This window comes from Tarenaya hassleriana, unplaced genomic scaffold, assembly GCF_000463585.1.
Source record: "Tarenaya hassleriana unplaced genomic scaffold, ASM46358v1 Cleome1, whole genome shotgun sequence".
Lineage (NCBI taxonomy): Eukaryota > Viridiplantae > Streptophyta > Magnoliopsida > Brassicales > Cleomaceae > Tarenaya > Tarenaya hassleriana.
In genome coordinates, this window is record NW_010960187.1 from 1,416,347 (window position 1) to 1,443,349 (window position 27,003).

Consider the following 27,003-nt stretch of genomic DNA (forward strand, 5'->3'; position numbering starts at 1 on the left):
GGGAAAGATATCTTTGACAGAACTGATACTACTTTGTTGTTTATACACTAGTAATGGTAATATTGCTTAACATCTTCAATACTCATGCTCTATTGGTTTATGATTACATTCAAATTCTTTTTCTTTTGGGCGCCCACTAGGTCCACATGAACCAACCTTTATTTTCTTATCCATATCTTGTTCATTCATGTATCTATGTGCTGCTGTCTCAGAAAAGAGGAAGCTGGGATGAAAACCATTAAACTGAGAGATGAGAAAGAGGTTCTAGATAGGCAACAGCAAGCTGATCTTGAAGCCTTACGAAATATGGAAGAAAATCATCAGCAACTGATAAATAGGGAGAATGATCTCGAGGAACAGATTGAGCGGTTAAAGTCAAGGCTGAAAGAGATTGATGATTCTTCTGCTGGATATAAGAATGAAAACACGAATCTGAAAAAGCAGTTGCGTGCCATGCAAGATAAACATCGAGATGCCAGGTTAATTGACAATTTAGTTTCTCTATCTCTGCAGATTTCTTATGGTTGGAATATTTACCTATCATCTCATGATCTCCTTTCAATGATATTTGTTGATTTAAGATAGGTTTTGGATTCTGATTCTTCCTTTGGCTGCTTCATGTTATGAAGTAGGCTAGGGAGATTCGAATATTGAAATCCTTTTGTTACTCAAACATCTATTTAGGGTTTCTATATCTACCTTTCCTATTCACAGTATAAACTGCTTCTGGGGTAGGTAGATCTCCGCTGATAACCAGTCTAGTTTTGCTTTTGTTATCTTCTAACCTATTCTGCGATGCACAGGAATGCTTATGAAAACTTGAAGACTAAGATCGGTGAAATAGAAGACCAGTTAAGTGATTTGAAGGCCGAAAGATATGAAACTGAGAGAGATAGTAGGCTGTCTCAGGCAGTTGAGTCTCTCAAGCGTCTTTTTCAAGGAGTACATGGTCGGATGACTGATCTTTGTCGACCAAACCGAAAGAAGTACAACCTTGCTGTTACTGTTGTGATGGGCAGGTTTATGGATGCAGTGGTTGTGGAGGATGAAAGCACTGGAAAGGACTGCATCAAGGTACTTATAATGTGCTCTCTTAATATATGCTGTTCGCGTTGCACATGCATGGTTATGAAATTTCTATATGTAGAATGTAATCAAATCTGTTGATGATCCAAATTACATTAACAGGTGAATATGGAATTCTTTACCTTAATATTACCCACTTGACTTAAGTCCACATCTTAATAAGGGTTAAACTCTATTACGTCTTTTGATGGCGAAAGTTTATAATTGTTTTACAAAATAAGAGAGACATTATGAAAAGGATCTGTAAACTTTAAGCAGGAGTTATTTTTAAGCAGCAACAAATTTTGTGAAGCAAGAATTAAAACTTTTCTGTTCTTCTCTACTTAAGGGTCTATGTTCAATCATAGTAGTTGGATCTCTAAAGTCTGAAGCTATTGCATCTCTCTCAGTATCATACATCTTGGTGACATGGGATTATGGAAAAAATATCTGCTATTGCTCAAAGAATGTGATAAAATCAGTTTGTTTGTTGTTCATATTTTTTTCTTGTAATTTGCAGTACTTGAAAGAGCAAAGACTTCCTCCTATGACATTTATTCCTCTTCAGTCAGTACGTGTCAAACCAATCACTGAACGACTGCGAAATTTAGGTGGCACTGCAAAGCTGGTGTTTGATGTTATTCAATATCCTTTGCAACTTAGCTCAATAATCTAGGTTGGACATATTTGAGGAATGCCTGTATTAGTCAAAGCTTATCCTTTAGCTTCATCCGATTGTATGCATGACTTCTGGTAGCTTGAGGTTTGATTTCAATTAATCAAAACCAAAAGGTGTTTGAGGGAAAAGTTCATTGCAGATTGAATTTTAGCTTTGGGTCCTTAACATTTCCACGTTTGATCCTGCGCTGGAGAAAGCAATTCTATTTGCTGTTGGAAATACTCTTGTCTGCGATGACCTTGATGAAGCCAAGGCTCTTAGCTGGAGTGGAGAGAGATTTAAAGGTAATTGCATATTTCATTGTTTAGATGTAATTAGTTCTTATTTCTGGACCTATACCGTGTTTGATTTCTGTAATTCTGATTTATGTTTTTTCAGTTGTAACTGTTGATGGGATATTACTAACAAGGTCGGGCACAATGACTGGTGGTACAAGCGGCGGAATGGAAGCAAGGTCTAACAAATGGGATGATAAGAAAATCGAAGGTGTACCCAGTGGTTTAGATTGTCTTTGTTTCCCCATGCTTTGTCCTAGAGCTGAAATTTGGTTTTTGCAGGATTAAAGAAAAAGAAAGAAGAGTATGAAGTACAATTAGAGAAGATTGGATCTATCAGAGAAATGCAGATAAAGGAGTCTGAAATATCGGGTAAAATAAGTGGACTTGAAAAGAAGATTCAGTACGCTGGAATTGAGAAGGTATAACCTAGGTTACGTTAATGCACATGAAATGAACTCTTTGCAGGATAAGAATGTTGTATCAATACCAGCAGACCCACTATCCTTTATATATACTTATGTCAGTGGCAGCATGTAACATTTTGCTTTGTGGTGCAGTATGTAGAAAATAGCTAACCCTGAGAAGTTATTTTACAGAGAAGTAGTACAGACAAGCTGAAAATTCTGGAGCAGGAGAAAAGGAATATAACTGATGAAATTAAACGCTCAGCACCTGAACTCTCTAAGGTAATTACACATCTTTTCTCCCATTTGGTAGAGGATTTAGATCTTACCATAGTATATTGACTGAATGTCACTGTTATTGTAGTTAAGGGGTGAGGTTGACAAGAGGAATGCAGACATCAGGAAGCTGGAGAAAAGGATCAATGAGATTGTGGACCGTATCTATAAGGATTTCAGTAGGTCTGTTGGGGTGGCAAATATCCGTGAGTATGAAGAAAACCAGCTCAAGGATGCTCAGTATGTGGCTGAAGAAAGGCTTAATCTGAGTAACCAGCTTGCAAAGTTAAAATACCAGTATGTTTTTCTTCCCGTGTTTTCAATTACTCTATAAACGAGGATTTGTCCAATATATTAACATTGTAGAGATGTAGATCCCTCTTTAGTTTCATTTTTGCTGTTTGCGTGCCAACATGTAGCTTCACCTATGTAGTTAAGTAATCTTTTCTGCTTTTCCTTCATGCTTTTCTTACAATATAGTTCTGAAGATGAGTTTTACCCTGGCTGCCATTGGACCCTACAGTCTATTTTACCTAGCTTTTATGCTGCTGGATCCATATTGCTATTATGTTTTTTACTCCACTTGTCTTGTAAACTTTGTGAGCCTTATCTGATTCCTTTGTGAGGATTGTGCACCATTATCTGCTATAGCCAAACATGTATCATGTAGTTTGTAAAAGGGTTAGGAAAGTTACAAGTAAACAGATTATGTTGCATACTGATCAGAAGAGATTTATACACCTTGTCCTATTCTATCGCCTGATTTATGTTTGTAAAACAGAACATTTAGTTGTTCAGTAGCAATCATTGTTGTTCTTGAATTTCAGGTTGGAATATGAGCAAAACCGAGATGTTCAGTCACGGATTCGGAAGCTAGAAGCTTCTTTCAGTGCTTTGGAAAATGAATTGGAACGCATACAAAAAAAGGAGTCTGAACTTAAGGAAGCTGCTGAAAACGCCTCTAATGAGATTAAACACTGGAAAGAGGAAATGAAGGGTATAGTGATTCCTTTGTCTTGTGAAATCTGGTTGCTGTTTTTAATCTTATTTGCTTCTGCTGGGCATATGAACAACCAAGTTAACATATGGTTGCTATTAGTGCCTATGTCTATTCTGGATCGACTAAATTAATGTTTGATAAGATCCTGCTTTCGAAGAGGACATGAAGTTGGTCTAATAAATGGTTGCTTCTCTGCTGACCTGTTGTAGCATCTATGATGGGGTCCTGTTTGTCGGGAGTATGTTGACTTGCATTCTTAAGTGGGGAGCTGTTCAGCGCTTGGCTGAGAAATAGCCCTTAAAAACAGACCTCCAAAGTTCTAACTATCAGTGGATGTGTAATTTAGATCATAGGAATGACTTTTTTTTTTATGTAGATAACCAGTAATATTGTAGAGTGCGATAGACATATCGATAAAGATGAGGTTGCAAATGAAGTACTGTTTAATGATTTTGCTCTTATTCTAGCTTCAGAGTTTCCATTTTGAAATTCGCAGTTACTTGTTCTTTTTGGTGCCAATATGCATTGTATGTATCTTTAGATGCCCTTTTAAACATATTGCATTCTGTGATACTGATTCCTTGATATTTTTGGAGTTTCTAGTTTAAGTCTCTGTAACAACAGTTTATGTAAAGAATCTGATAGATTTGCTCTGTTTTCACCTGTCGTTTTCTTCTTTACTTCAGTTGCCCTCTCCTATTTTCTAAATGTTCTTTCTAGTTGTTAATTTTATTTCATCTTCTTTCGTTGAGTTGCCATATCTTCTGTCCCTGCTGGCAGAGTGGAAGCAGAAGTCAGAAGAGTGTGACAAGAAAATCCAAGATTGGAAAAAGCAGGCTTCTCAAGCCACAACAAGCATAACCAAGCTCAATCGTCAACTACACTCCAAGGTATGACAGAGATTCACTGACAGTTGAAAACTTTATGGTGCCAAGGCTAACAGTATTAACACTTGATATCACACCAGGAAACACAAATTGAGCAGCTGATCTCACAGAAGCAGGAAATAATCGAGCATTGTGAGCTGGAACATATAACCCTTCCTATTGTGTCCGATGCTATGGAAGAGGATGACTCCGATGGGCCACAGTTTGACTTTAGTGAGTTAAGCAGGGCACATCTCCAAGAACGGAGATCATCTGCTCGTGAGAAAGTGGATGCAGAATTTAGGCAGAAAATAGAATCTAAAACAGCTGAAATCGAAAAAACGGCTCCAAATTTGAGGGCGCTGGACCAATACGAGGCTTTACAGGAGAAAGAAAGACAGGTTAATCAAGAGTTTGAAGCAGCCAGAAAGGAGGAGAAGCAAGTAGCGGATGCCTACAATGCGGTTAAGCAAAAGAGGTAACTAAAATTTGCTCCATGAAATGAAGATCCTATACGGCAGAAACTTTTTAGTGCTGCCAAAATTTAGCTTTTTCTGGATATTTATCTTCTAGTCACTGAATGCCTCCATACATATGGAACGCACACCTACAGAGGTAAAAAATAGTGTTTTAAGATATCAATTATCAAATTCCAGTAGTTGTTTCAGTTCTTGCCTGGCAAAGTCTGCTTTGCTGAAATTATCAAATTTTATCTAAGAAAACCTCCTTGACTAGAGATCTAAATAAATTCATTGTTTTGTGTTTTGACTAATAGACGGCTGATTCTAATTTGCTTGGCAGGTATGAGTTATTTATGGAAGCTTTCAACCACATTTCAGGCAACATTGACAATATCTACAAGCAACTAACCAAAAGTAATACACATCCATTGGGTGGGACTGCATATTTGAACTTGGAAAACGAGGACGATCCGTTTCTTCATGGTATAAAATACACTGCTATGCCCCCCACAAAACGATTCCGTGACATGGAACAGCTCTCTGGAGGGGAGAAAACAGTGGCAGCCTTGGCTTTACTCTTCTCCATTCATAGGTACCCCCGAGGACCAAGTAACTTTATTATCTGTATTTGTTTTTCTCTATATCATCTGGTTCATTGTCAAAATAATTGTGCAGTTTGGTCCTATTTTGTTTCTGATCTGAAAATATGTGAATTCTTTTTGTTCAAATTTGTGAATTCTTTTAGTTGTCCAATGAATAGGAAGTCATTTTTTTTTGTAGTTTAGTGCTATGTAAATAGAATTTTTGCGAGCTATGTTTCTCCTATTTGCTAAGCACGCTTGTCAAAGGCTCTTTCATACTGCTAGAGGGAAATGTCTTTTATCCTCTTCGCAATCTGAGACATGCTTACCGATAGAGATTGTTATTCCAAGCTTCTGATAGATGTTTCTGGTGCTGCTCTTCAGCTATAGGCCTTCGCCCTTTTTCATATTGGACGAGGTAGACGCTGCCCTCGATAATTTAAATGTTGCGAAAGTCGCTGGATTCATTCGCAGCAAGTCATGCCAAGGAAACCGTGATAATCAGGACCCAGAGAGCGGCCACGGGTTCCAAAGCATCGTAATATCTCTCAAGGACAGTTTTTATGACAAGGCTGACGGTTTGGTCGGAGTTTTCAGAGACACTGAAAGGAGGTGACTTTCCCTGATCCTCTCATCCTTTTTCGATTGTGGATGCATTTCCATTGGTACCCGATATTTGTCTAACAAGCTAGAACTGCTTTCCGACTTCTTCTCTTTTTTTTTTCTGCAGCTGTTCGAGGACAATGTCGTTTGATCTTACCGGCTATGGAGAGTCGTGATACGTCTTCTAAACCCAGGTTCAAACTAAGCATAGGAAAGAAAAAAAACTGAACACTGTAGATATGTTAAGCATCTGGTATCACTTCACTTAGTTTGGTTGGTGTTCTTCGTGTCTTGACTAGGAAAAGGTGCTTGTGATTGAAGTGACTTAATGCCATCAGATTAGGGTGTGGGCTTTAGATCTGACGCTTGTAGTAACTGTTTGTGGATTCAGTTCGTGTTGCTCCTCTTGAACTCTGCTTGCTGTTTTTGTTTTCAAGGTAATAATATCTTACGCCCTGGATGTTTCTTTGGTTTAGAAGCATTCTCTTCATCACTCATTATTGGCATCACTCATTATTGGCTGATGACACACACACACGTCTACATGCATACATACATACATACATACACATACGTATGTATATGTGTACATGTATTCGTACATATATAAATACACATATATATATATATATTCGTTGCATATATATCTATGTATGTATATGTGTGTAGACTTATATATGTATATGCAAGTATGTGTAATGTGTATAATATGTCTATATATGTATATATGTGTTTTCTTTATAAAAAAAAAGTTGCTGACGTGGCAACGTGGGATGGCATGGCGTTTGAAGTGAGATTTACTCTCAAATCTTCTTTGATTGGATGGAGTTTCTTCAAACAGTGAACAAAATCGAACCAAATGCAAAATCCAAACCACACGAAATTTATTTGATTTTCTCCTACAAATTACTCGAACACAACGGAATTCCGGTTAATGAAACTAAATTTAAAACTCGGTTAATGTAAATATAAACATATTCTATGGACTCCAAAAGAAATTCGAAGTATCTGTAATATTACATATACGAAAAAAAATAGTTTTTTATTCGGTTTCGGGGGATCTAGTCTCAGAGAAACTGAGATAAAATGAATCGAAAAGATGTTGGGATGGGTTGTTTTTATTTTTTTGGGTTTGGTTTTGTAAAAAATTATTCGTAAGGAGATGAGTTTTTTTTTGGACATTTTACTCAAATGAGCACTTGTATCGCAGCAATTTCTCAGCAACACCGTTGAAAAAAGTAAAAAAAAAAAATTTAATTGTATACCATTTTTCCCCGAAATATTATTTCTCTCATATTTTTTACGGTTTTTATTGCGACTGTTATATAACTAGTATACAACTAAAAAAAGAAGTATTTATGATCGTATAACAAGTAAAGGACTCAAAAAAACATCGTTATTTTTTAAATTTGAAAGATGTATTTTTTGTCACCTCATTTAGAATCAATTACAACTGTATTTAGAATTAATTATGATGTTGCAATTATAACTCCATTTTGAATGGATAAATTATACGGTTTCATTAAGGTTAATATAGTCTTTTCGGAAACAATTTAATGGGTTATGTTTTTTTGTGGTGTACGCGTGAAATTAATGCCATCATATGAATAAAATGTCTTTTTTTTTGTTTTAAATTTATATTTTATTCTTATTTCATTTGATTTTCATAAATTAATTTAAGAAAAAAAAATATGAATTTCTACCGGCAAAAATCTAATTGAACTGTGATTTGATTTTGTTTATTAGTTTTGATTCGGTTTGGTTTTATTCATCCCGGACTCCGATCTTCTTTCTGTCGGCTCACAGTCGAAACGACGAAACCCTAATCTCTCTCTCCTTCCGCCGCCCTTCTTTCTCCTTCCAAGGTATCTCTCTGCAACTCCGGTTTTCATGTCCAATTGATTTGGTTCCCAACTTTCCATAAAGCCTCGATTTTTCCAAAAAATTTCGTCGTATATCTTCGTAATTTGAATTATGGGTGTGCCGGAATCGTAGGCCAAGACGAGATCGACCTTCTGTACGATCGTGTTTCAGTCTCAAGATCCGAACTTTGATTCTGTGATATTGATTCATGCCGTTTTCTCACTTCTCAGGTCTCTGAACGAGTTCTATCTACTCTCTCGCTTGTTTGTAATGTAAGCATCCTTTTCTCTTGCTTCTTCATGCTTGTTTTCTCACGGTTTCTCTGTATGATCTGCTTACAACAAGCTCATTCGATGTTTAAGGTCGAGTAATGAGATTGTTGATGTGGGCAATGGTAATATCAAAAGACCGAAGCAGCCTCCTAAACGTTTCGTGAAGAACCAAATCCCTGACTCGATCCTCAACGATGCATCCCTTAACGCTGCGATTTCTCTCCTTCCCTCCAACTACAATTTCGAGGTCCATAAGTGCGTGTGGCGGATAAAATCGACAAATGCCAAGCGCATTGCCTTGCAGCTTCCTGAGGGTCTCCTCATGTACGCTCTCACGCTCTCCGATATCTTCACATCCCTCGCTGGAGCCTCCCATTGCTTTGTTCTCGGTGATGTAACCTATGGTGCTTGCTGTGTAGATGACTTCTCGGCCTCGGCCCTTGGTGCCGATTTGCTCATCCACTATGGTCACAGTTGCCTTGTGCCCGTTGACTCCACTAAGATCCCTTGTCTCTATGTCTTTGTCGAGATCCAGATCGATGTCAAATGCCTGATGAACACTATCCATCTCAATCTTGCCAATGATGCTAAGAACATAATTCTCGCGGGTACTATTCAGTTTGCATCTGCAATCAGAGCGGTGAAACCCGAGCTGGAGAAGCAGGGATTCAGTGTTTTGATCCCGCAGTCGAAGCCTTTATCAGCAGGCGAAGTCCTGGGTTGTACAGCACCCAAGGTTTCGATGGTCGACAACAATTTTGAGGAGACAGTTCTAGTGTTTGTGGCCGACGGAAGATTCCATCTAGAAGCATTCATGATAGCCAATCCAAGAATAAAGGCCTTTAGGTATGACCCTTATCTTGGCAAGCTGTTCTTGGAGGAGTATGATCACAAGGGAATGAGGGAGACAAGAAAGAGGGCAATCTCTCGGGCCAAGGATGCAAAAACGTGGGGGATCGTGTTGGGGACATTGGGCAGGCAGGGGAATCCAAAGATTCTGGAGAGGTTGGAGAAGAAAATGATGGAAAAGGGCTTAGATTGCACTGTTATTCTGATGTCTGAACTTAGCCCCACCCGAGTAGCGTTGTTTGAAGACTCGGTAGATGCTTGGGTCCAAATAGCATGTCCTCGTCTCTCAATTGACTGGGGCGAAGCCTTTAGGAAGCCATTGCTGACAACTTTTGAGGCTGAAATCGCTCTCGGGTTTATACCCGGTTGGTGGGAGAGAAGTCCCTCTTCTGGGTGTTGCCAAGGCGGTTCAAGCTGCAGAACAAAGCAAGAAACTAGCTGTGCCTGCAGAACTGAAGAGGTGAAAGAGGTTGGTATCGATGGAGACTATCCGATGGATTATTACGCACAAGAAGGCGGAGAATGGAATTCCTCCTACGTCAAGAAGCGATTTCGTCCTCTTCGCAGAAACCCGTTATCTTCCTCCGTCTCTAACGCCTCTTCGTAACGTCGTTAAGACGGTCCAAATTTTGTCATCTCTGGCTAGCTATAAAAGTGAAAGCTATGTTTCTTAATGTTGCATATCTTTTTAGGTCACTGAATTGTACCTCTTTTTGCAGTCGTATTCACAGATTGAGATAGAAGTTGTAACTATGAAACATTGCTATTGAATGTCATGTTGTGTTTCTCAGTTTGGTCGGACAAGACTTTTACCAGCCCAATTTTGTCTGAACTCTGAAATCCAGTGAGTATTTTTTGTTGATCGATACCAACTGATAAGATTTGTTTCTAATATTTGTATATAAAAAAGAAACTCTCCTAAAGACTCAATCACAAAACCTCCTTGACTTTCCCCCTCAAATCAGTAATCGTTACATTCAAAACAAGAAAGTTTATGTGAGAATCTGTCAAAGAAGCTCTCTGATCAGAAAACTTGAACAGAAACACTGCCACAATTTATGCATAAAGAAAACATATGAAAAAATTCTGTTTCAGTTGACACCAATGTCAATATTAGATTTGACAATCTGATCTCATATGAAGGAAGAAGATGATAAAAGGATGTAAAGCCACCAGCAAGAATTTCCATCTGATAGAAGAGCAGGGTTCCGACTGCTGTGCATCTGTAGTGAGAATAACGTTCCTAACTCAAACAGCGGCTTTCCGCCGAAGCTTTTGCCAAACTTCAAGAACATGCTCCGGATATTTATCGACAAACTTTTTCACGAAAGCTTCCTCTTTTGCCCTAATTGCACCAAAGTAAGTAGAGATGTTGGAAGGGCTGTCACACAGAATCCCCTTCGAGAGCAAAAGAGCAACGACAGAAAATCTAGGTATGATTCTCTCCTCCACGCTGAAGGACATGATGTTTGGGTACTTGACAATATCTGAAAGGCTCAAACCAATTGTATTAAACATAAAATCCATCCCCTTGTTTATCTTCTCCTCTGAGATACACATGATGAAAGGGTGTTTCTTGAAAGCTCGGAGAACATCGTCATTAGACCAACCCCATTTTCTATAGAGCTCAACTTTCCGATCCCAAGTTGATACATTAATCTGACATATAGCCCTGATAGCATTGACAATCATGGGGTTCGAAGGTTCAAACCCGAGAGCCATTGCTTTCTTCAAAGATTCCTCGAGTTTAGAAAAGGACACTGCAAATGTACCTGGAGAGTACTCCATCAATTTGGCGATGGAAGTATCGGGGACCCCGTTATCTCTAAAGAATGAAACTTTAGCACCTAAATTGTTCTGAATGTCGATGCATAAGATACGCGTGGACCGTCTAATGCTCTTAGCAACTAACTCGTCCTGTTCAAGAATGGATTTGATGAACTGGTAGTTTGGCAGGAGCTGGTTCTTCAAACTAGAAGCAAGCATTTTAGGATTTGCAGAAATAATCCTTGCAACATCATCATTCGAACCCAGAATAGACCTTAGAAATGCAAGCTTTGGTGAAAGTACTTCCACATTTGCGGAAAATGCTGATGGAAAAGACTTGGAAACCCTGGTTACTTGTTCAGGCGTGAATCCGTACTCATTGAGCAAACATCGGACTTGATGGAGTTTCTGTCCATCCTGTTTTTGCCCATTACCAGTTTCAATTCCAACGTCACCAACAGATGAAAAAGCTCTTATATTCAGACAGCCAAAAACCCACGAAGCAATGCCCGAATCGCCAGAAAAATGCCCAGCCTTTCTTCGGTATAGAGAAGAATCAATGACCCTTTTCAGCGAAGATAAACCCGCCATTAACAAACAAAGGAAACAGAGCCTAACATCCAAGCGAGAAAATACGACCTTTACTCCGATTCTTCGTGAAATTTAGCTCCAGTTATGAAGACGAACTCATATGCAAGCTCCGGTTCAGAGGGTATATGATGGTTTCCGAGACTTTCTAAAACTCGAAGTACCCATCGTTGCTTCTCCTGGACAAATTCAGATTCCTAGAAGAAATTAGGGTTTTTTCTTCTGCAATGGCGGGGGGGGGGTTGAAAAAGACAACGGGAATCAGCGCTGATGCGTCAGATCCTTTTTTTTTAATTTTTTTCAAATCTTTTTTTGCCTTATAACGACGGTTGATATTAGCTCTATTCTGATCGAACGGTTTGTAAACCACAGCATAATCAACGGATGCCATTTGTTATGGTCAGATCTAATGTACCAGATTCAATCCCTTAATCGACGGTTGATATTTGTAACATTATGATCCAACGGTTCTTATATATTAAACACATCGACGGTTGATATTGGTTTATTCAAATTTCAATGGTTCGGATGAATCAGATCCAACGGTTCCGATACAATCTTTGAATCAGAGGATAAGATACATCATAATTCTATCAAAAGAATCTAATTAAATAAAAATTCGACGGTTTAAATTAATGATTCAAATTCGAATTTAAAAATCAATGTATTACTCAGCGTAACGGATCTTATTTCCAAATCAATCAATAAATTTAATCGATGTCATGGTTGAGATTTGATCAAATGTGGTAGTCAAAAAACTATCCTAACACGAATATGAAAGGAGTTTACATGATTCATATAAAATATAAAATAAATTAGAAATTAATCTATGGTTTTTTTAATTAAAAGAATGGAGGTAGAGGACCTATTATTGTCAATGAACCGTTTAATTTTCGGTTAATTATCATACTAGAAATATTTGTAGTGATTAATCATTGGAGTTCTCTGTGGAGTCAAAAAAATAAGAATCGAGGAAAAAAAAGAAGTGATGTTTAACTAGAATTATTATTAGACCCATTAAAAATCAATCGAACAAGCTTGAACTAAATTAGATGACATTCGATATAAAATTAAATGTTTATATTTTTCAAAATAAAAAAAAAAACTGTATAAGAAAATAAATCGTTATAATTTCTCTAAGACTAAATAATATACTCGAAATAAAAATACAATGGATACAGTTTTTCTAAAAATAAATATAACATAATACGAAAATAACAGACTAGATATCAATTTAGTTTTTATAATATAGTATTGATTTAGTTTAATTGTAAATTATAAAGTATCACGAACATAAATTTATATATAGCTTTGTTCACAAATACTATGGAATTTATAGATTAATTGGTTTATTTTGAATAAATAAATTTAATTGAATTTAATGGGCTAACCTTGTTGGAATTATGCCTCAAAACTCAAGAGATCAAGTTGAGACAGTTACGGATAAAGACAAGAAGTTGAAGAAGAAGTTATTATGCAGTTTAATATTTGTGTTGGACGGTTATCATTTTTGTTTATAAATATGTGTAATAATGTGTTTGAAAATTATTGCAGATTTTAAGTTTTTCTGTAATCCTACTCTAACGAGTAATGTGTGTATTTCTGTGGGATAATAAATAATGTTTATTGAAATGTGCGTTGTGGGTGTTTAAGTTTATAAAAGTTATCAAACCTATATGATTTTTTTTTTAAATATGGTTAATGGTTTGGATCAATTCAAATATTTTAAATCATATAATGAAATTAGGGGTGGATATAATATCCGTAAAAACCGAACCGATCCGTTATTCGATCCGTATCCGAACCGAAAATTCGGATATTCGGAGTTCACAGATCGGATACGGATAGTAGTCTCAAAATATTTGTCGGATACGGATAGTAGTTTCAAAATATCCGATCCGGACTTTTTAACAGTATTAATAATATATGAGTGATTTGATAATTATTTTATAATTAAAGGTAATTTTGTAATAAATAAAAGATATTCTAAGGTTTTGTTTCATCATTTTTTCCTTTACTCATTTGTCCACCACCTCTCTCTCTCTCTCAATCCATCCGCCATATCTCTCTCCCTTAATCCATCGTTTCTGTTTATTATTTAATACTTTGGGAAATCATCGGCAAAATCCCAAATTAAAATCGAATTTTTGCCGAAATAGAGAGTTTGCTTGTCTGTCGGCGGGAAGAATCTGTACAACAGAGAAGGTTATTTCCGTCACATTGAAGGTACTTGAAGAAACAAATACCCTCTGTGGTTGGTGGTGGAGCTGGTCATCTTCACCGGCGGCTTCATCAACAAAAACGTCGTCTTTGGACCAGTCAAACAAATTGTCGACGGAGAAATCTTCGGAACAAATCAGTGGAGAAATTTAATTTTATGTTTGTTATTTTTTATGGGTCGGATACAGATATTTACAAATATCTGTGGTTTTTTCGGATATCCGAAATTACGGAAACTACGAATCGGATACGAATAACAAATTTTAGTATTTGCACGGATCGGATACGGATACGGATATCGTAAAAATACTGGATATCCGATCCGTGTCCACCCCTAAATAAAATGGGCTGGGTTTGAATGGATTAGTATAAACTAAAAACTATATGCTCTATAAGTTTCGCGAATGGTTCGGAATTGAGATGAGAATGTATCAATTTAGTTTTTTCGGTTTTAGAAAAACATATATCAATGGATATTTATATTATATTCGGTTCGATTTAGTTGTGTTTATTAAAAGATAGATTTTTAAAAAAAAAATAGTTTTTTGGGAATTTTTAAAATTCTTCGGTTCGATTCATTTCCATAAAATTTAATTTTTTAAAAAGAATAATGTTCCAAAATTTACAATGGTTCTGATTAAAAAAAATCATATTTTTTTAATCGGTTAACCGAAACGAGCACCCCTCCCTTGCTCTCCACAGTCTTTTTCAGACACTAATAATGACATGCAAAGGAAGACTTGTGCTCTTATGAGTCAACGGATGGGATGCGTCAATGTTTTTTTTTTTTAATTTTCTGCCAAGTTTGAATATTCAGCACGCTTTCTTATCTATAATAAAACAGGAGAGAACCCATGTTTGAGTCTTTAACCAGGGAGCAAGACTTAGAAAACATATATTTGGCCGGAGGATCAATGAACTGGTGGAAGAGGAGATCCCTGAGGAGGAAGAAGGAAGACAAGAGGCAGAAGCCGTGGTTCTTGGAAACAGGAAGCGCCTTTCTCGAAGAACTCATTGCTGACTGCAACGGCAAGTCCAATCCCATCCGCATGTTTTCCTCCAACCAAATCCTCGGAGCCACCGACAACTTCGATTCGAGCTGCTATGTTTCCGATGAATGGAACTTCACCTGGTTCAGAGGCGTCATAGATGACAGAGTTTACGCGATCAAGGTATACCATCAATCCACTCCAAACGAATCCTATAAGAAAAAGGTTTACAACGATATCGTGATATCTATTCGGGTGAGCAATCACGGCAATTTTCTCAAAGTATTGGGATGCTGCCTTGAGTTCCCCCTCCCGGTTCTTCTTCATGAATACCCCGACAACGGAGCTCTCCACAATACCACCAGAGGTAGTTGTAGTGGAGATGCCGGACCGTTACTGCCTTGGAACCTGAGAGTGAAGATCGCAAAGGAGATCGCTTATGCTGCTGCGTATCTCCACAAGGCGTTTCCAAGAATCATTATACACAGAGACATAAAGCCGTCCAAGATATTCTTGGACAAGAACTGGACAGCCAAGCTGACCGATTTCTCGGTTTCCATATCGCTCCCCGAGGGCAAATCACGAGCTGAAGATGTTATCGTTGGAACATACGGGTATATAGATTCGAGATATATGGAAACTGGGGTTGTGGCAAAATCATCAGATGTATTCGGCTTTGGAACCTTTTTGACGGTTCTTCTTACAGGCCGGCCGGATCTTTCCATTGATGAACATTCTGTTTGGGTTCGTGATTATCTGAAATCCATACCCGAGAATGGAGCGTACACCGCTGAAACCATGGATCGGGTGATGACCGAAGAGATGACGGATCATCAAAGACCGCAGGTGGAAGAGTTTCGTAAGTTGGCGCTGAGATGCTGCGAGGATGCGGAAGATGACAGACCGACTATGATCCAAGTTGCCAAGGAGCTTAAGCAGATAGAGACATCTCTTTATGCTGCGACTCGAGCATTGGTACTCCTTAACAGGGACGATTCGATATAGCTAGCGCTCCTTATTTTTCCGATCAAGTTTGATCACTTGCCCATACAAATTCCGTAATTTTTTGTATACGGTCGTCTGAATTAATGGTTATAAACATTTCGTTTTTAAAAATTCCCCCTTTTACTTATAAATAGTTGTATAATGTTGTTCTTATTTTCATCCAATTTATGTCGTATTCTCAACCAGACTTCGTCTTAGATATATTCTTCTTTGTCTTTCTTCTTGTTATTCAATAAACTCAAAGTTAAGTTGGTTAACAGGAGGGTAAAACTGTAATTTAGTTCGAGCAACAAATGTAGTCTTAAAATGTATCAAACCCCCAACCATTGCTTATGCAATAGAATTTAGACTCCGGAAATAACAACAACATAGGCTTTTTTTCTCAAATGCTTTGAAGAGTTTGGATCGAACCAGCAGCAAGAGATCTCTCCATCAGCTTAAGCTCCTTGGCCACTTGGATCATAGTCGGTCGGTCATCTTCCGCATCCTCGCAGCATCTCAGCGCCAACCTACGAAACGCTTCCATATGGGATCTTTGATGATCCATCATGCCTTCCGTCATCACCTGATTCATATCTCCACTCTCATGTATTGATTTCACATAATCATGAACCTTTAGATAAGGTTTATGAGGGGGAAAAGACGGTCTGCCAGTCAAAAGAACCATAAAAAAAGGTTCCAAAACTGAATACATAAGAGGATTCTGCCACAACACCAGTTTCCATATATCTCGGATCTGCATATCCGTATGTTTCCACCACTACGTCTTTGGCTCGTGATTTTCCCTCGGGGAGCGATATGGAAATCGAGAAATCGGTCAATTTAGCTGTCCAATTATTGTCCAAGAATATCTTCGACGGCATTATGTATCTGTGTAAAATGATTCTTGGAAACGCCTTGTGGAGATATGTTAAAGCGTATGCGATCTCCTTTGCGATCTTAACTCAGCTTCCAAGGCAATAAGGGTTCGTCCTTTCCACCATTACCTCCGTTGGTTTTGTTGAGAAATCCATTGTCGGGGTACTCATGAACGAGAACCGGGAGAGGAAACTCAAGGCAACATCCCAACACTTTGAGAAAATTGATGTGATCGCTCACCCGAATAGATATCACGATGTCATTGCAAAATTTATTTTTTGTAAAAAAAAATTGAAATGAGATGTCAAAAAAGAAAGTAATTCTTAAATCCAATTAGCATTTTCAGACATACAAAAACTTCTCTGACTGCATCTCCAAGAATCGTAAAGCGTTTTTTGATCAAATTCATACGCACGATCTCCATGATCCAACGGTTTCTATATACTTCAAAAATTCGACGGTCGATATGTATTTTATTCAAATTTCAATGGTTCAGATTCTTTGTCGGAATCTATAGTCCGATATTAGATGAATCCGATCAGACGGTTCCGATACAATCTTTGAATCAATCAAATAAATTAAATTGATCTAATGGTTGAGATTCGATCAAATGTAATAATAGTCAAATTAGCTATTCTAACACAAATATCAAAGGAGTTTACATGACGCATATAAAAAAATAACATAAATTAGAAATTTTCTAGATTTATATGTAATTATTATATTATATTCGATTCGGTTATTTTAGTTTTATAAAAATATTTATCGGTTCAGTCAAATTCGATTAATTCTTTTTAAGAAATTCTCAGATTTTCTTAAAAAATCGATTTTTTGGGTTTTTAAAATTTTGATTCAATTCGGTTCCAAAAAACATTCAATTTTTTAAAAGAATATTGTTTTCGATTTGAAAAAAATATCGTAATTTTCGATTCAGTATACATATGGATACAATTTTTCGGAACCATACGGAAAGGCTCACTCCTACTTGTTTCTATGCCCATTGACAAGAAAATTAATTCATCTCTCCAATATATGTTGAAAAAAAAAACTTTGACGATTTTAGATCGGAACAACTGATGTTGTCGTAAAATACATCCATCCATAATCAAATACTTGCTCAGATTTGAATTATAACATACGTTAAATATTTTGAAGAGTTTGAATCGGACAGGGAGCATGAAGAGATGTCTCTATCTGCTTAAGTTCCTTTGCCACTTGCACCATCGTCGGTCTGTCATCTTCCGCATCCTCACAGCATCTCAGTGCCAACTTACGAAGCGCTTCCATCTGCGATCTTTGATGATCCGTCATGTCTTTCGCCATCATCTGATTCATGGTTTCAGCAGTGTACGCTCCACTCTCAGGTATGGATTTCACATAATCATGAACCATACGTGGATGTTCATGAATGGAAAAAGCCGGTGTGCCTGCCAGAAGAACCATCAAAAACCTTCCAAAGTTGAACACATCCGAGGATTCTGCCACAACCCCAGTTTCCATATATCTCGGATCTATATACGCGTATGTTCCAACGAGAACATCTTCGACTCGGGATTTGCCCTCCGGCAGTGATATGGAAACGGAGAAACCGGTCAGCTTGGCTGTCCAGTCCTTGTCCAAGAATATCTTGGACGGCTTTATGTCTCTGTGAATAATGATTCTCGGAAACGCCTTGTGGAGATATGTTACAGCATAAGCGATCTCTTTTGCGATCTTAACTCTCAGCTTCCAGGGCAATAAAGGTCCGTCCTCTCCACCATTAGCTCCGTTCTTATTGTTGAGAGCTCCATTGTCGGGGTATTCATGAACAAGAACCGGGAGAGGGAACTCAAGGCAGCATCCCAACACCTTGAGAAAATTGCTGTGACTGCTCACCCGAATAGCTACCACGATATCGTTGTAAGCCCTTTTCGCATGGCTCCCCCCAAAATTGTGAATTGAATGGTATTTCTTGATCGCGTAAACTCTATCGTCTATGACACCTCTGTACCAGGCGAAGTGCCCGTCGAGGGAAACAGAGCAACTGGAATCGAAGTTATTGGTGGCTGTGAGGATTTGATCCGAAGAAAACATGCGGATAGGATTCGATTTACCGTTACAGTCAGCGACGAGTTCTTCAAGAAAGGTTCTTCCTGTTTCCAAGAACAACTGCTTCTGCTTTTTCGTCCGCGATCTCCTCTTCCACCGCTTCATTTTTCCAAGGGCAAATATTCTTAGTCTTGCCTGCAATATTGCTCTCTGGTTGAAGATTCAAACTTGGCAGAAAGAAAGAAATCATTGACTTGCATTTGCATATCGTTATTGATTGTTTTTATAGATGAATAAATCATTTGTATATAGACACAATTTTGTAAATGAAAAAAAAAAAAAATCAATATGAACTACGAAGTGGGTCTGCAAAATTTATTCTTTTTTTGTAAAAAAAAAAATTGAAATGATTTGCCAAAAAAGAAAGTATTTCTTAAATCCAATTAACATTTTCAGACATACAGAAGCTTCTCTGACAGCATCTCCAAGAATCGTTCAAAGCGTTTTTTGATCAAATTCACACGATCTCCATGATCCAACGGTTTCTATATACTTGAAAATTCGACGGTCCATATTTATTTATTCAAATTTCAATGGTTCAGATTCTTTATCGAGATCTATAGTCCGATATTAGATGAATCCGATCAGACGGTTCCGATACAATCTTTGAACCATTCAATGTAAATTAAATTGATCTAATGGTTCAGATTTGATCAAATGTAATAATAATCAAATTAACTGTTCTAACACAAATACCAAAGGAGTTTACATGACTCATATAAAAACATCAACATAAATTAGAAATTTATCTAGATTTATAAAACACATCGAAATAATTTTAAAAAACAGTACGATGAATATATTTTTTTCTCTGTTTTCTATGAGTTTTATTATTTGATTGACTAAAATCAAAACAATAATTTTGTTGGATAAGGAGAGATGCGTAGATATTTATTTATAAATATATAATTTATAAATAAATTATATATTTTTTAATTACATAGATAGGGCATGAAAGTTGAAACCTCACCCGCTGTCTACCAATAATAAAGTTCCTTCTAAATTCAACCATTTTTGTAAGCGCTTGTCGTACCAATCAAATATTATATTATATTTAGTACAGTTTTTATTAAAAAAATTAGATCCTATTAAAAAAAATCGCTTTTTTGATTTTTTTAAAAAATTTAGTTCTATTCGATTGAGTAAAATTTGATTTTTTTTAAAAATATCGTTTAGAAATTTTGGAAAGCTCGATTTGAAAAAATACCGTATTTTTCGATTCGCATCCCTGATTTTTTTTTATACCCATTGACAAGAAAATTAATTCATCTCTCCCATCTATGTTGAAGAAAAAAAACTGAGACGATTTTAGCTCGGAACAACTGATGCTGTCTTAAAATACATCCATCCATAATCATATACTTACTCTGATTCAAATAATAACATACGTTAAATATTTTGAAGAGTTTGGATCGGACCAGAAGGGTAAAGAGATGTCTCTATCTGCTTAAGCTCCTTTGCCACTTGCATCATCGTCGGTCTGTCATCTATATCTTCCTCACAACATCTCAACACCAATTTACGAAACGCTTCCACCTGTGATCTTTCATGATCCTTCATGCCTTCCCTCATCATCTGATTCATTGTTTCAGTACTGTACGCTCCACTCTCGGGTGTGGATTTCACGTAATCATGAACCGTGCGAGGATGTTCATGAATAGAAAAGCCCGGTCTGCCTGTCAGAAGAACCATGAAAAAGCTCCCAAAGTTGAATACATCAGAGGATTCTGCTACAACACCAGTTTCCATATATCTCGGATATGCATACCCGTACGTTCCCACGATGACATCTTCTGCTCGTGATTTGCCCTCGGGAAGTGATATGGAAACCGAGAAATCGGTCAGCTTGGCTGTCCAGTTCTTGTCCAAGAATATCTTCGACGACATTATGTTTCTGTGTATAATGATTCTTGGAAACGCCTTGTGGAGATATGTTATAGCATAAGCGATCTCCTTTGCGATCTTAACTCTCAGGTTCCAAGGCAACAACCGTCCGTCCTTTCGAGCATTACCTCCGTTCTTATTGTTCAGAACACCATTATCGGGGTGCTCATGAACAAGGACGGGGAGAGGGAACTCAAGGCAGCATCCCAACACTTTGAGAAAATTACTGTGATTGCTCACCCGAATAGATATCACAATATCATTGTAAGCCACTTTTGAAGTGCTCCAATAGTGTGAAACGGATGATATTTCTTGACCGCATAAACTCTATCGTCTATGACATCTCTATACCAGGTGAAGTTCCCGTCGACGGAAACAGAGCAGCTGGAATCGAAGTTGTCGGTGGCTCTGAGGATTTGATCAGCGGAAAACATGCGGATAGGATTCGACTTACCATTACAGCCAGCGATAAGTTCTTCAAGAAAGTTGCTTCCGGTTTCCAAGAACCACTTTTTCTCCTTCTTCCTCCTCGAATTCCTCTTCCAGCAACGCATTCCTTCGAGTAAATATGTTTTCTGAGTCTTGCCTGCAACATTTCTCTCTGGTGAAGATTCCAACTTAGCTGAGAAAAAATAACACGGCATTGACCCGTATAACTGAAGCAGGTCTTTGCGTGTCATTATTGTCCGAAAGACTTTGAAGGTGATTCCAACTCTGTTCACACCACTGATATAAGGGACAAGATCAAAGAACAACGTCGAAAATCTTTATAAAAAAATAAAGTTAATGAATCGGCGTTTTCGGTCACTGGACAGCGTCAGACACCACAACAAGGATGATACGAGGATGCAAAGACACGAAAAGAGATTGACGGTCACTTGTTCAGGCGTGAATTCATCGTCCTCATTGATCAAAAAATGGACTTGATGGAGTTTCATTTCATCCTGGTTTCAAAGCCTCCAACAGATGAAAGATTTCTTATATTCAGAAGACCCAAAACCCTACGAAGCACTATCCGAATCGCCCGACAAATTTCAGGTAATTCTTCGAAACAGAGAAGAATCAATAACCCTTTTAAGTTGGATAAACCGGCCATGGACAAAGCAAAATGTGCTTGAAATCTGAGCGAGAAAACACGACATTTTCTTCGATTCTTAGCGGAATTTAGCTCAGGTTATGGAGATGAACTCACCTGTAAACTCCGATTCAGAAGGGTAAATGATGATTCCAAGAACTTCGGAAATTCTAGGTACCCAACCACCGTTGCTTCTCCCGGACAACATCAGATTAACAGTACAAGTGTTCTTCGTCTGCAGTAGCGTGGAGATGAAAGGGAAGGAAAACCAGAGACACGTGTCAAATCCGTTTTCTTTAAAATCCTTTTTTTTTTCAATAGGACGGTTGATATTATTCGCTATTTTGATCAAACGGTTCTTATTATCCCATAGAAAAATCAACGGATGTAGCCTTAAAATATGTATCAAGATTACCATATCAAGATTAACATTGGGGCAAAATTTATCTAAAAAAAAAACCCCTAAATCTAACCTACAGAATTTAAGAATATTGACCGGGATGGAAGAAACGAAAAAGTGGAGCTATTCATTTTTTTATATATAATGAAACCGCCACTTTTATTTTTTAAGGGTAATCTTGATATTTTTAAAAATTAAATATACTTTTTTTTAGCGAATTTCGCCAAAACCCCCCATTCTTTTATGTACAAATAGATCAAACATTATCTTAAAATCAACATGGAGACGACCATATTTATGTGCGAATAGTTCAAATATTTGTCGTTGAAGGGTATGAAGACTTGAAGCTTAAATGCAAATCCGAGATTTGTCTCCCTAATTTTGGATAATCACTCATTCATGATTCTTGGAGTGTGATCAGATCTCCAAAGATCCGTAAATCACATATTTGTTTTTGATGAAAACAAAAGTCGGATTATTCTACTCTTAAACACACACCTTCTTACAAATTTATCATTTGATATCTATAGGAACATCACATGTAGCCTTGAAATATGTATCTACCATATAGTCATGTATCTAAAATATAACTTTCGACTTCGAAAACAATAACATATGTTTCCTCAATCACTTTGAAGAGTTTGGCTCGGACCGGTAGCATGAAGAGATGTCTCTATCTGCTTAAGCTCCTTTGTCACTTGCACCATCGTCGGTCTGTCATCTTCCGTATCCTCGCAGCATCTCAACGCCAACTTAAGACACACTTCCATTTGCGATCTTTGATGATCCGTCATATCTTCCGCCATCATCTCATTCATATCTCCGTACTCGATTATAGATTTCACATAATCATGAACCTTTACATAACCACCATGAGAGGAAAAAGGCGGTCTGCCTGTCAAAAGAACCATAAAAAAGGTTCCAAAACTGAATACATCCGAGGATTCTGCCACAACACCAGTTTCCATATATCTCGGATCTACATACCCGTATGTTCCAACGATAACATCTTCAGCTCGTGATTTGCCCTCGGGGAGCGATATGGAAATCGAGAAACCGGTCAGCTTGGCTGTCCAGTTGTTGTCCAAGAATATATTCCACGGCATTATGTCTCTGTGTATAATGATTCTTGGAAACGCCTTGTGGAGATATGTTACAGCATATGCAGTCTCCTTTGCGATCTTAACTCTCAGCTTCCAAGGTAACAACGGTCCATCCTTTCCACCATTACCTCCGTTGGTATTGTTGAGAACTCCATTATCGGGGTATTCATGAACAAGAACCGGAAAAGGAAACTCAAGACAACATCCCAACACTTTGAGAAAATTACTATGATTGCTCACCCGAATAGATATCACAATATCATTGTAAATCCTTTTCTCATCAGCACTGGTATGACATTTCTTGATCGCATAAACTCTGTCGTCTATGACACCTCTGTACCAGTTGAAGTCCCGTCCGATGGAAATAGAGCAACTGTGATGGAAGTTGTCGGTGGCTCTGAGGATTTGGTCGGAGGAAAACATGCGGATAGGATTCGACTTACCGTTACAGCCGGCGACAAGTTCCTCAAGAAAGGCGCTTCCTGTTTCCAAGAACCACTGCTTCGCCTTCTTCCTCCGTGATCTCCTCTTCCACCAGTCCATTCCTCCAAGTCTCGCCTGCACTACTGCTCTCTCTGGTTGAAGGTTTGATGAAAACTTATGATCCATCCATTCTTTGTTTTATAATGGATAAGAAAGCGTGTTGAAAATTCCAACTCCGCAGAAAGATACAAAAAAAGGACACATATGCCCATCCATTGACTCATAACAGAACGAAGTCTTCGTCTGCATATGAGTATCGTCCGACAGACTTTCTAGAGAGGAGAACATGGCACTACGTTTTTTTTTATAATCAGTGGGTGGTTTAGTGTTCGAAAGATGACAAATTCTTTCAAAATTACTAGTTCGAGGGAGATGCACATAACCGGTAGCGGACGTAGAAAATTTTATCAATGGAGACAACGAAATAATAGTAATGTAAATATAAATATAAATATATATATATATATATTATAAAATTTTATCTAAAAAATATTTAGGTTTAACAAATAAATTCTATGATTTTTATTTTTTAAAATATATTTATATAACTCCATTTATAATTGCTTGAATTATATTTTTTGATAAAATAAACTAGACAATAATTTAAAAATTAAAAATTTAATGTATTATGGGTTAGACTTTTTTTTAGTAAATTATCGGTTCAACTTTTTGCTAAATCAAATAAAAATATATACAGATAAATTTAAATATAATAAATATATAAATAAATAAATAAAAATAACAAAGATTATTTAAATTTATAATTTTTAAAAATATTTCTTCTTTTGTTTTAGTTTTTATTTGATTATAATTAAATTGATAATATTTTTTATTTGACTAAAAAGAAAAGTAAAAAACTTGGAAATAGAAAATAACAGAAAAAAATAATAGACTAATTTTTTTATTAACTAATATCACAAAATACTGAAAAAAAATTAAATTGGTGGGTCCGCAACAAAATTTTAGCGGGGACATTAACAATTTTCTTTAAAATTTTATTAACTTTTATAATTAATATTTTCAAAAGGAAAAAAACAGTGGGGCCAGTGCCTCCACTCCTCTCCACGTAGATCCACCATTGCACATGGGAAAATCAACCAAATAACCTATTTGGGTCGCATCTATTTCGGTGTACACCACCGAAAAAAAAAAAATTTCAATTTTAACCCACTTCTCGGTTGGAAAAGTCCGAAATACCTTTTTCGTTTTATTTTTTGCGACCTTATTACAACTAACATATAACTGATATACAACTAAAATAAGACAGATGATCTTTTTGTCACATTTTTTAGAATCAATTGTAACTATATTTAGACTCAATTACGAAGTCGTAATAACGAAGTTGTTTTCGAACGGATAAATATCGTAATTCATTAAGGGTAATTTCGTCTTTTCACGGGAAAAAAATGTGTTATGTTTTCGGTGGTGTACAGGTGAAATAGATGCGACACAAGTGGGTTATTTGGGTAAAAAACCCTAACTAAATTGCGTGACTAACTGATTGCAAGTGAAAAGAAATTAAATGGATCGAAGGTAAAGTGGTACTTTGGCGTTCATTTGTTTCATTTTAATAGGAAAACTATATCTATTACGGCTTCTTGTATTGGATTTGGTTTCTATTTTGGTTCGATTTTTATTGATGAAGTAATTCTTAAATCAATTAACAGTTTAGGACATACAAAATCTTTTCTGACCGAATCTCTGAGAATTGTTCAAAGCGTTTTTTGCTCTCCTCATGCTTAGGGTTGTGAGAGAGAGAGAAAGAGAGAGAAACCGATACAGACTACAGAGACGGAGACAGTGAAGTGATCAAATTCATACAATCTCCATGAGTCTGATCTTCTCCTGTCTCCTATCTTCTGGGTTTTGTTCCCTTCATGATCGATCGGCTTCTGCGATTGCTTCCATGTTCTTTCCTCAACTTCCAGCACGATCAAGAAGAACCTTTTTCGGATTCTGTCCAGTTTCCGAGTGCCTGAGGTTTCTCGACCGAATAATTGTTCCGACATCACTTGTAGTTTTGCTTGATCGTTGATTCGGAGTCTCCGCTTGAGAAATATGCCGTTGCCTCCGTCGTTGTCATCGCCGTCGTTGCGGCCCAGGCCTCGTGTCGATCATAGCTGTACCCTAATTCCAGGCCTTCCCAACGATGTCGCGGCTCTGATTCTCTCTTTCGTCCCTTACCCTCAAATCCCGCGCCTCAAATCGACCTGCAAATCATGGTACGCTTTTCTCTCCTCGAAAACCCTAATGTCTCTCCGGCATAGACGACACACGAACAGCCTCTCGCACCTCCTCTGCATCTTCCCTGAAGACCCTTCGATCTCTAACCCTTATCTCTTTGATCCGGAGACGCTATCGTGGCTATCCCTTCCCTTCATGCCCTGTAACCCCCATGTGTACGGACTCTGCAACTTCGCCGCCGTCGCTCTTGGACCATACCTCTATGTCCTCGGGGGCTCCGCATTTGACACCAGATCGTATCCTTTGGACAGACCTATGCCCTCTTCCTCGGCATTTCGGTATAATTTTGTGAATTCGACATGGGAAAGGTTGGCTCCAATGCTGTCTTCTCGTGGCAGCTTCGCCTGTGCTGCGATGCCTGGTTCGAACCGGATCATTGTCGCGGGAGGCGGGTCCCGGCACACGTTGTTTGGCGCCGCTGGGAGTAGGATGAGTTCGGTGGAGATGTATGATGTCGAGAGGGATGAATGGATGGCAATGGATGGATTGCCTAGGTTCAGGGCAGGTTGTGTAGGGTTCTTGGTTTGGGATGGAGAGGAGACGGAGTTCTGGGTGATGGGCGGATATGGGGGATCGAGGACAGTGTCGGGAATTCTCCCCGTGGACGAGTACTATCGAGATGCCGTGGTGATGGAACTGAGAAGCAGTGATGGCGGTGGGAAATGGCGGCTAATTGGCGATATGTGGGGGCAGGGGGAAAGAGCTAGGCTTGGAAAGATTGTTGCCATTGATGAAGGTGATCGTGGGAAGGTTGCCTTTTTCATGTTGGATGGCGACCAGATTCTCAGGTAACCGATTTCATCATACAGTTGTTGCATACGCTGCTTTTGCGTATGCTGGTTTACAAATTGGGTTAATATGCTTTTGCAAAAATCGGTTTGAATGGTGGGAGAGGAGTTAGGATGATCTCAGATCCTTTGTGGAGTGTTTAAGAAAGTAATTACTTAGCATATTGTCTGTTTTATAGTCTAACTTGGGAAGAAGTGGATCTGCGAAGTTCTAGACTAAGTAGTTCGTAATTTCATATGATGTGACCTCATTGTATGCGGCGTTAGCCTTGTCGTAATCTTCATTTTACAGCCCCCCCCCCCCCCCCCCCCCC

At 37.9% G+C, this 27,003-nt stretch overlaps 7 protein-coding genes and 2 pseudogenes across 11 annotated transcripts in view; 4 read left to right on the forward strand and 5 right to left on the reverse strand.

Annotated features, from left to right (window-relative positions):
- The window catches only part of LOC104798817 (structural maintenance of chromosomes protein 1), a 9,353-nt gene extending 2,665 nt beyond the window's left edge, over window positions 1–6,688 (forward strand). Inside the window, exons 5-19 of one of the 2 annotated variants that reach the window (XM_010521120.2) lie at window positions 213–479; window positions 804–1,074; window positions 1,586–1,710; window positions 1,919–2,028; window positions 2,123–2,230; window positions 2,302–2,441; window positions 2,619–2,708; window positions 2,791–2,999; window positions 3,530–3,699; window positions 4,483–4,592; window positions 4,670–5,046; window positions 5,370–5,621; window positions 5,995–6,222; window positions 6,341–6,407; window positions 6,513–6,688. In XM_010521120.2, coding sequence (XP_010519422.1) covers window positions 213–479; window positions 804–1,074; window positions 1,586–1,710; window positions 1,919–2,028; window positions 2,123–2,230; window positions 2,302–2,441; window positions 2,619–2,708; window positions 2,791–2,999; window positions 3,530–3,699; window positions 4,483–4,592; window positions 4,670–5,046; window positions 5,370–5,621; window positions 5,995–6,222; window positions 6,341–6,389 — 2,506 coding nt within the window. In that variant the 3' untranslated portion in view covers window positions 6,390–6,407; window positions 6,513–6,688. Of the gene's footprint in view, window positions 1–212; window positions 480–803; window positions 1,075–1,585; window positions 1,711–1,918; window positions 2,029–2,122; window positions 2,231–2,301; window positions 2,442–2,618; window positions 2,709–2,790; window positions 3,000–3,529; window positions 3,700–4,482; window positions 4,593–4,669; window positions 5,047–5,369; window positions 5,622–5,994; window positions 6,223–6,340 lie in introns of both variants that reach the window. The other variant, XM_010521056.2, reaches the window with a different exon arrangement.
- A 1,304-nt stretch (window positions 6,689–7,992) lies between these two features.
- Window positions 7,993–9,991, forward strand: LOC104798941 (diphthamide biosynthesis protein 1). Of its 2 annotated transcripts, none has more exons than XM_019201894.1 (3): window positions 7,993–8,078; window positions 8,209–8,348; window positions 8,439–9,991. In XM_019201894.1, coding segments are annotated over exons 2-3 (1,368 nt in total). In that variant the 5' UTR covers window positions 7,993–8,078; window positions 8,209–8,346; the 3' UTR covers window positions 9,805–9,991. The 2 variants fall into 2 exon arrangements, with proteins under 2 accessions (XP_019057439.1, XP_010519544.1); XM_010521242.1 differs by having other exon boundaries at window positions 8,307–8,348.
- Window positions 9,992–10,127: 136 nt separating this feature from the next.
- LOC104799023 (transcription termination factor MTERF5, chloroplastic-like) lies at window positions 10,128–11,785 on the reverse strand. The gene has a single exon (XM_010521357.1). The coding sequence runs from the start codon at window positions 11,553–11,555 to the stop codon at window positions 10,446–10,448; it is 1,110 nt and encodes a 369-aa protein (XP_010519659.1). The 5' UTR covers window positions 11,556–11,785; the 3' UTR covers window positions 10,128–10,445.
- Window positions 11,786–14,612: 2,827 nt separating this feature from the next.
- On the forward strand, window positions 14,613–16,023 carry LOC104799098 (non-functional pseudokinase ZED1-like). Its single transcript, XM_010521481.2, has one exon. It carries the CDS (start codon window positions 14,627–14,629, stop codon window positions 15,764–15,766), a length of 1,140 nt encoding a protein of 379 aa, XP_010519783.1. The 5' UTR covers window positions 14,613–14,626; the 3' UTR covers window positions 15,767–16,023.
- Window positions 16,024–16,112: 89 nt separating this feature from the next.
- On the reverse strand, window positions 16,113–16,996 carry LOC104824381 (annotated as a pseudogene).
- Window positions 16,997–17,624: 628 nt separating this feature from the next.
- Window positions 17,625–18,937, reverse strand: LOC104799174 (non-functional pseudokinase ZED1-like). The gene has a single exon (XM_010521596.1). The coding sequence runs from the start codon at window positions 18,815–18,817 to the stop codon at window positions 17,765–17,767; it is 1,053 nt and encodes a 350-aa protein (XP_010519898.1). The 5' UTR covers window positions 18,818–18,937; the 3' UTR covers window positions 17,625–17,764.
- A 1,081-nt stretch (window positions 18,938–20,018) lies between these two features.
- On the reverse strand, window positions 20,019–22,102 carry LOC104799255 (annotated as a pseudogene).
- A 468-nt stretch (window positions 22,103–22,570) lies between these two features.
- LOC104799334 (non-functional pseudokinase ZED1-like) lies at window positions 22,571–23,798 on the reverse strand. 3 transcript variants are annotated; one of them, XM_010521918.1, is made up of 2 exons: window positions 23,618–23,798; window positions 22,571–23,323 (listed from the first exon to the last, which is right to left on the reverse strand). In XM_010521918.1, exons 1-2 carry the CDS (start codon window positions 23,781–23,783, stop codon window positions 22,695–22,697), a joined length of 795 nt encoding a protein of 264 aa, XP_010520220.1. In that variant the 5' UTR covers window positions 23,784–23,798; the 3' UTR covers window positions 22,571–22,694. The 3 variants fall into 3 exon arrangements, with proteins under 3 accessions (XP_010520220.1, XP_010520135.1, XP_010520297.1); XM_010521833.1 differs by having other exon boundaries at window positions 22,571–22,962; window positions 23,059–23,798; XM_010521995.1 differs by having other exon boundaries at window positions 22,796–22,966; window positions 23,059–23,798.
- A 1,521-nt stretch (window positions 23,799–25,319) lies between these two features.
- The window catches only part of LOC104799511 (F-box/kelch-repeat protein OR23-like), a 2,761-nt gene continuing 1,077 nt past the window's right edge, over window positions 25,320–27,003 (forward strand). The window contains exon 1 of the mRNA XM_010522115.1: window positions 25,320–26,689. Coding sequence (XP_010520417.1) covers window positions 25,716–26,689 — 974 coding nt within the window. The 5' untranslated portion in view covers window positions 25,320–25,715. The remainder of the gene's footprint in view (window positions 26,690–27,003) is intronic.

What these genes read in the sequence shown, in the direction of transcription:
- LOC104799098 (XM_010521481.2), top strand. Translation starts at nt 14,627, where the DNA reads ATGTTTGAGTCTTTAACCAGGGAGCAAGACTTAGAAAACATATATTTG.
- LOC104799334 (XM_010521833.1), bottom strand. Translation starts at nt 23,783, where the DNA reads ATGGATCATAAGTTTTCATCAAACCTTCAACCAGAGAGAGCAGTAGTG. An exon ending in GTTATCGTTGGAACATACGG is followed by an intron (nt 22,963 to 23,058) that starts GTATGTAGATCC and finishes TTTGACAGGCAG; the next exon opens with ACCGCCTTTTTCCTCTCATG.
- LOC104799174 (XM_010521596.1), bottom strand. Translation starts at nt 18,817, where the DNA reads ATGAAGCGGTGGAAGAGGAGATCGCGGACGAAAAAGCAGAAGCAGTTG.
- LOC104799023 (XM_010521357.1), bottom strand. Translation starts at nt 11,555, where the DNA reads ATGGCGGGTTTATCTTCGCTGAAAAGGGTCATTGATTCTTCTCTATAC.